This window comes from Triticum aestivum, chromosome 6A (genome assembly GCF_018294505.1).
Source record: "Triticum aestivum cultivar Chinese Spring chromosome 6A, IWGSC CS RefSeq v2.1, whole genome shotgun sequence".
Classification (NCBI taxonomy): Eukaryota; Viridiplantae; Streptophyta; class Magnoliopsida; order Poales; family Poaceae; genus Triticum; species Triticum aestivum.
The window spans coordinates 441,754,458-441,762,807 of record NC_057809.1 but is presented as its reverse complement, the minus strand read 5'-3'; the positions used below and the strand labels follow the sequence as shown (position 1 = coordinate 441,762,807).

Here is an 8,350-nt window from a genome sequence, read left to right as displayed (position 1 = left end):
CACCAGCTCTCCACCAAGAGCTACCAAACGCCCTACTTTAATTTTAATTATCGCCGCTGCTCCCACGCGCGTTCCACGTACGTAGCGACGACCTTCCGCTCGCTTTTCTTCCGCCTAGTCTGCCCGCCAGATCTGCATCCGCGGATATGAAGATCACGGTGCGGGGATCGACGGTCGTGGTGCCGGCGGAGGAGACGCCGCGGCTCCGGCTGTGGAACGCCAACCCGGACCTGGTCGTGCCGCGGTTCCACACGCCGAGCGTCTACTTCTTCCGGCGCGGCGCGGGGGAGGGGGAGGAGGCGGGCCGCTACTTCGACGCGGAGCGGATGCGCCGGGCGCTGGCGGAGGCGCTGGTGCCCTTCTACCCGATGGCGGGGCGACTGGCCCGCGACGAGGACGGGCGCGTGGAGATCGACTGCAACGCGGAAGGGGTGCTCTTCGTGGAGGCCGACGCGCCCGACGGCACCGTCGACGACTTCGGCGACTTCGCGCCCACCATGGACCTCAAGCGCCTCATCCCCGCCGTCGACTTCACCGGGGGCATCTCCTCCTACCCGCTCCTCGTGGTCCAGGTAAACCATGAATGCCACTCCGTGATTTTTCTCACACGCGAGGAACAGAGTAGGACGTGCCGACGAAGCAGAGCACAACGCGTGCGATCGCGTGAGGCGTGCCCGTGAGGGGCGCTGGATGTCACCACCGGTGGGTACGGTAGAAACGGACGGTCGCGCGTCGCTTTCAGCCGTCGGCGCCGCATGTCCGCATGCAATGGACCGTGCCAGGTGGACCTGCAAGGAAATGGGACGAGGTGTGGCGTGTGGTTCGATCACTGACTTGTTGGCACACCTCGCAATTATCTGTTGGTCCCTCAATAAAAAAAACTGTCGGCCGACCTTGCCCCGCGTACTGGGCCTTTTTAGCGCCCTCTCTCTAAAAAAATCCTCATTGGTAGGCCGCCCTGAATTTCGCACCTCGCGTGAGGCTTTATTTTTCTGTCCTTATACCACTCCAAAAGTGGTAGCATCTTGTTCTTCACAAGAATGTGTACTAGTATTATCGATCAGTTTGCGTAATTACGTGTTCAATTTATTTGAAATTGTCGACATGGGTCTTGTTTATGTGAAGATCGAAATTGCACTAGTGGAATTTTATGGCAACTTGCGTACATTACAAGTTTTGATTTACCATTCCAATTTGGCGACTAATATCATTGCAATTCCGCGACATATTATTAGTTAGTAGATGGAATTATCTTTTTGTAGGTCTTTATTAGCTAATAAAATGCATGTAAGCAAATGATTGAGGATACCTGTTATGCAAATGCCTACAAAATAACTTGCCGGTGTGGCCCCTTCAGTGCATGAATTATCAAGCAGTTCAATTCCAGTGTTGGTGTTTTTAGTTTTTTTTTCTTTTTCAAAAAACATTTTGATCTATTCATCTTCTGTCATGGTGGTATAAGGAATACCAAAAATAATAAAAATTATATCCAGGTCCATATACCACTTAGCAATGAATACAAGCACTAGAGCGAGCGGAAGGCGTGTCACTGACATCGCCCCTCCCTCACCGGAGCCGGATAGAACTAGTTTTTAGTATACAATCAGAAAGCCGTCGGCAATGCCCCACACGAGCAACACACTAGAACAAGAATCACCACGGATAAACGAAAGCATAGGTTGGAAAGATCAAAGCTGTAGACACATGAACGAACATAAACGAGGACTGGATCTATGAAGATCCATAGGAGACCAAAACCGACCAAATTCCACGAGATCCGCTAGAAACAAACCTTCACACAGCCCTCCGATGACGCTAGACGCACCACCGGGAGGGCTAAGTGGAGAGGACCTTATTTTATCTTCAGGGAGCCGTCGCAGCCACGACTTCCTAAACGGGACACACACCATAATTGACCTAAAAAAACACCAAAAAACAGAGCAGAAACCCTCCCAGTAGAAAGGGCTAGGGTCCGCTGCGCCTTTATGGCCCTAAGGCCACTAGAGATGAGGCGGACCAGCGACACCGCCGGTGGGATGCCGAGAAGCCATAATCACTTGTACACTCACGTTAGGAGGTGAAGGGGTATGCACACGAGCATACCTTAGTATTGGTGTTTGTAGTTATGGTCATGTACTACCAAGGCGGCAACGAGCTTTGCTCATGGGGTGCACCCCGTTAATGCAGGAGGAAGAAGACTTGGACACCCTCAATGGTTTGGATCTATTTTTTAATTTCTGTAAGAGTGTTTTTGTAATGCTTTGTCCTACTTAATAGATGACCTTTGGCTTTTTCGCGAGAAAAAGGGCAAATCCAACAGCTCTAAAAAATTCAGGAGAATTAACTTTGACAGCATCTTCCCTTAAAGAAACATCCTTCCACAAAAAATAAATAAGTAAAAAATAATTGTGCTGAGAGCGTTGGGTGAGTGACCAGGTCGAATCCGATGATTCGTCGAGATCTTTCAAACACAGACGAACCAATACGTGATAAGGATTTTGTTTTGGAGCCCAATACCTGGCGAACGTTTCCCAGGAGGGGTTAGCATCCGCGAATGATTTTGATGGCAGTTTTAGTTGTAGACGGGTGGCAACTTTAGTTGTAGGGGTTGGCAGTTTTCATTTCGTGAAGGGATTTTTTCGTGAAAGTTGCCATCGTTTGATTGCGATCAAACGGTTGTGACGTGGTTCGCTGGGACCTCCCTCCTAGCGTCAGCTAGTTAATGTTACCGTTTGTTTTTTGCAGTTAATATGCTGACAAGGTTGACAGATCATAATCTTGTGCAATCTCGCAACTGCACCAAGATGGTATACAACCATCTGGTTGCTTGCTGCAAGTGTACTTTGCTTCGGACGCACATTTCATGTCGGTTGCGAGAAAGTGATTGCCTAACTGGAATACTGGTGACTTTTCTTGTGCTAGGAAGCAACCTATGATTGATCTTTCTGTCACGGTCTGAATTCTGTAGAGTAGTAGCTATCGTTTTTGGTCGAGCCTTCTGTGTTGTTAGCTGATTTTGCATTATGCGGCTGACTTTAGTTTTTGCGATCACAAAGTGCTCTGTTACATTCAGAGCTCGTCACGAGTCGTGATCAGTGATCACGGCCTTAAGAGGCTTTGGTGTTATTTGAGGGGTCATTTGCCATATGCAAGCCTCGATGGAGTGCAAGATGCCGAACGATAATTGTACTTGGTCGACTGGGTATTGTTCTCCTTAAGACTAGCCACAATGGATAGTAACATACACTAATAACATACACATATTTTTAGACTATATTACTACCTTCATAGTGGGTAGTAACTTAAGTGTGATAACATGCAAAAATTCATTTATTAGGTTATAGACTCATACTACATTGGAACATGTGATGTTACAGTAACTAGCTAAATTACTACAACTACCTCTCTTTTTATTAACTCATTGCCATATAAGCAAATTTGCTGAGTTGGACTCGATGTTACTGCTGAAGTTACTCCTACTATCGCTAGTCTAAGTAAACAAAATTGAATATTACTAGTGAGGCGGCGAGTGTGATAGAAAATCATTAATCGGTGCCGCATGCTCCAGTTGTGTTAGTACGATAGCTGTCAACTAAACCGGCTCGTTTTTATTTGCATGTTGCTGTCCCTGACTGGCGCGATTTTGCTGCAGGTGACCCACTTCAAGTGCGGAGGCGTCGCCCTCGGCATAGGCATGCAGCACCATGTCGCGGACGGCTTCTCCGGCCTGCACTTCATCAACTCATGGGCCGACCTCTGCCGTGGCGTGCCGATTGCCGTCATGCCGTTCATTGACCGCACCCTCCTCCGCGCACGTGACCCGCCTACCCCTTCCCACCCGCACATCGAGTACCAGCCAGCGCCCGCCATGCTGGACTCGGAGGAGCCGCAGGCCCTCACCGCCAAGCCGGAAGCGCCGCCCACGGCCGTGGACATCTTCAAGCTGTCCCGCGCCGACCTCGGCCGCCTCCGCGCCCAGCTTCCCACAGGCGAGGGCGCGCCGCGGTTCAGCACCTACGCGGTGCTCGGTGCACACGTCTGGCGGTGCGCGTCCCTGGCCCGTGGCCTGTCCCCAGAGCAGCCCACGAAGTTGTACTGCGCCACGGACGGGCGGCAGCGGCTGCAGCCGCTGCTCCCGGAGGGCTACTTCGGCAACGTCATCTTCACGGCCACGCCGCTCGCGGTGGCGGGCAAGGTGACCGGCTCGCTGGCGGACGGCGCGACCACGATCCAGGCGGCGCTGGAGGTGATGGACAACGAGTACTGCCGCTCGGCGCTGGACTACCTGGAGATGCAGCCGGACCTGTCGGCGCTGGTCCGTGGCGCGCACACGTTCCGGTGCCCCAACCTTGGGCTCACCAGCTGGGTGCGCCTGCCCATCCACGACGCCGACTTCGGCTGGGGCCGGCCCGTGTTCATGGGCCCCGGCGGCATCGCGTACGAGGGGCTCGCGTTCGTGCTCCCCAGCGCCAGCCGCGACGGCAGCCTGTCGGTGGCCATCTCGCTGCAGGCCGAGCATATGGAGAAGTTCCGGAAGATGATCTTTGACTTCTGATCAAACCAACAAGACGCACGTGCAACGCAGAAAGAAAGAAGCAGCACCGGAGCGATAGTAGGATGCAGCAATGATTCTTTGATTACACACGTAGTTCCTGCACATTTTCCCTTCCCTCTTTCCACTTTGGGCAGGACAAATTTTGTGCATCGTTATCAAATTTCCGACAAATGTATCTACTTAATGAACAGTCAATGCATGCAAACGTATGAAGAATATACAGAGTTACTTATATTTTATTTAAAGAAGGAAAAAGCGCACCCGCCCCGGCTCCATCGCATTACACAACGAAACCAAATTCGGTCTTTACATACACCAATTCAGCACGCGGAGGTGAACAACATAACCGGCTGCCTCTGCAGAGATAGATTCTTAACAGAAATTAAAGACATAAGGGCATCTCTAATGCTGATCCGCATCCGGACCATGAAAGCCATCTAATGAGGGCTTGTATCGGTTCAAACGCGTTTTCTCGCACATACCAGAGACAAACGTGGAGAAGGGAGGGCTCGCAAACCAGAGACAAACATGAGGGGCTTTACGAGAGCCCAGACGCTGTCACGCCCGCTTCTACCGCCCTGGCCCACCCAAACCCCTACCCTGCCCCTGTGCGCTTTCCTTCCGATGCACGCACCGCTTACCACGCAGTATTCATGCCGGCCCAAAGCACGCAACGCCCGTCATTGATGCCGTGATATGGCCGGAGGGAGGGAGGACAACGCTGACCGATGCGACCTCTCGGGAGCCGCCGCCTCAATGCGACGCAACTTCCCGAGCAATAGACTCCGGTCGCTATGCAACATTGAAGCGGCTGACCGCCATTCGCATGGCCCGGTCGGGGCTATATAAGCCGCGCTTCGACGTTGTCCGCATCACAATCTATCCTCCTTCTCATCCCCTCTTTTCGCCCATGTCCCTCTACAGCTCCGACGATGGGCAAGTCCCGGGCTTCGGTGCCGCAGACGGCGGTTCTGGGGCGGGCTCTGGCGATTCATGGTGACGCCACCAACGAACTCCGGGGTCGTCGTCCTCATCGGTGGGCGACTCCTCGACGAAGGCGGAGATCGTCATCTCCTCCAGCGACGAGGAGGACCAGACATCGCAACACCACCAACAGTCCACGCCAGCGGTGGCGGGCCAGGTGTATGCCGCCACTGACGCGGAGTACGAGGAGCAAATGGAGTTGATGCTCCGTCGCTCTGTGCTCCACCTCAATGGCCGGGCTCCGCCACCGGGACGCTCCTCCCCGTGAAGCCAGAGCCGTCATCTCCTCTGCGCTCTCCGTCGTGCAACCGAGGTGTCCAAATTGGACGCCGCGTAAAGGAAGAGCGCCTCTCGCAGCCGCCAATGCGTGTCAAGGAGGAGCGGCTATCTCTGGCGCCCCGACACGTGATGTCTACTATGCAACTTTTCTTCTTGTAGACTCTGTTGGGCCTCCAAGCGCAGAGTTTTGTAGGATAACAACAATTTTTTCTCAAGTGGATGACCTAAGATTTATCAATTCGTGAGAGATGTAGGATGAAGAAGGTCGCTCTCAAATAACCCTGCAATCAAATACAAAAATATTTTGTGTCTCCAACACACCCAATACAATGGCAAATTGCATAGATGCACTAGTTCGGCGAAGAGATGGTGATACAAGTGTAGTATGGATAGTAGAAATAGGTTTTTGTAATCTCAGATAAAAAACAACAATATAACAAGTAGTAAACAATGAGCAAAACAGTATATCAATGCTTAGAAATAAGGCCTAGGGTCCATACTTTCACTAGTGCAATCTCTCAACAGTGCTAACATAATTGAATCATATAGCCATTCCTCAGCGTGCGACAAAGAATCACTCCAAAGTTCTTATCAATAACGGAGAACATAAGATAAAATTGTTGTACATAGCAAACCACCTCAAAGTTATCTTTCCGACCAATCTATTGAGTCATCCCTATAAGTGTCACAAACATTGCTAGAGATCGTACTACAATAACACCATATGATATGCATCAATCAACTCCAATGTCACCTAGATACTCCAATGTCACCACAAGTATTTGTGAGTTAATTATTCGATATGTATCAAATAATTTCAGATTCATAATATTCAATCCAACACAAAGAACTTCAAAGATTATCGCAAAGTTTCTATCGAAGAAAGTGGGATGAAAACGTGTATCAACCTATGTGGTATGTTCCTAGATTACCACAATGTCACTTTGGGAATCCGCAAGTTGATTACCAAGACATACATCAAGTGACTCAATAGACTACCTCATTGTCACCACGGGTATCCACATGCAAGACATGGATACTTCTCCAATGTATCTATAATTTGTGATTGCTCCATACTATTATAGTCTCTATCTTGGATGTTTTATATGCATTTATACGCTATTTTTATATCATCTTTTGGGACTAACCTATTAACCTAGTGCCCAATGCCAATTGCTACTTTTTGCTTGTTTTTAGCTTTTCAGAAAATCAATATCAAACGAAGTCCAAATAGAGAAAATCTTTGGATTATTTTTTCAGGACCATAAGGAACCACCAAGGTTCGGGGGCAGACCAGAAGAGCCACGAGGGAGCGACAAGCTCACATGGCGCCCCCTGAGCTTCTGCCCCCGCCCCTCGGTGGCACCTCTTGACCTAATCCCACCTCTATAAATTCCCAAATATTTCCAATATACCAGAGAGCCACCCAAAATACTTTTTCCATCGCCACAAGCTTCTGTTCTTCTGTGATCTCATTTGGAGGCCTTTTCCGGTATTCTGTTGGAGGGGGAATCGATCACGGAGGGCTTCTACATCATCCTTGCCGCCTCCCGATGATGCGTGAGTATTTCACCACAAACCCACGGGTCCATAGCTAGTAGCTAGATGGCTTCTTATCTCTCTTTGATATTCAATACCATGTTCTTCTCTATGTTCTTGGAGTTCTATCCAATGTAATCTTATTTTGCGGCGTGTTTGTTGGGATCCAATGAATTGTGGGTTTATGATTTGAAAATTTATGATAAGTAATGGAGTCTTTTCTGAACTTTATTATGCATGATTTTCATGGCTTTGTATTTCTCTCCGATCTATCCGTTTGGTTTGGCCAACTAGATTGATTTATCTTCAGCGGGAGAGGTGCTTTGTAATGGGTTCAATCTTGCGGTGCTCTATATCCTAGTGACATAGTAGGGGATAAGACATGTATTTGTATTGTTGCCATTAAGGATAAAACGATGGGGTTTATTCATATTGATTGGGTTTACTTTGTCTACATTATGTCATCTTTCTTAAGGCATTACTCTATTTTTCATGACATTAATACCATAGATGCATGCTGGATATCGGTCGATTGGTGGAGTAGTAGTAGTAGTAGATGCAGGCAGGAGTCGGTCTACTTGTCTCGGACGTGATGCCTATATACATGATCATTGCCTTGGATATCATCATAACTATGCGCTTTTCTATCAATTGCCCAACAATAATTTGTTCGCCCACCGTATGCTATGTGTTCGAGAGAGAAGCCTCTAGTGAAAACTATGGCCCCCGGGTCTACTTTAATCATATTACAGAAACCTAAATTCCTTTGCTGCAATTTATTAACTTTTATTTTGTTTTGCAATTTAACCATCTACCTATACAAGATTTGATCCTTGCAAGTAACGAGTTCAAGGGGATTGACAACCCTCTTGCCCGCGTTGGGTGCAAGTATTTGCTTTTGTGTGTGCATGTGTTGTTCATGAGGCTTTGCATGATTCTCCTACTGGATTGATACCTTAGTTCTCACTGAGGGAAATACTTATCTCTATTGTG

The 8,350-nt window shown here is 49.0% G+C and overlaps 1 protein-coding gene across 1 annotated transcript; it reads left to right on the top strand.

Moving 5' to 3' along the window:
* Nucleotides 1-10: 10 nt before the first annotated feature.
* LOC123127802 (hydroxycinnamoyltransferase 2) lies at nt 11-4,771 on the top strand. Its single transcript, XM_044547644.1, has 2 exons — nt 11-572; nt 3,653-4,771. The coding sequence occupies exons 1-2, from the start codon at nt 147-149 to the stop codon at nt 4,553-4,555; spliced, it is 1,329 nt and encodes a 442-aa protein (XP_044403579.1). The 5' UTR covers nt 11-146; the 3' UTR covers nt 4,556-4,771.
* The last annotated feature ends 3,579 nt before the right edge of the window (nt 4,772-8,350 follow it).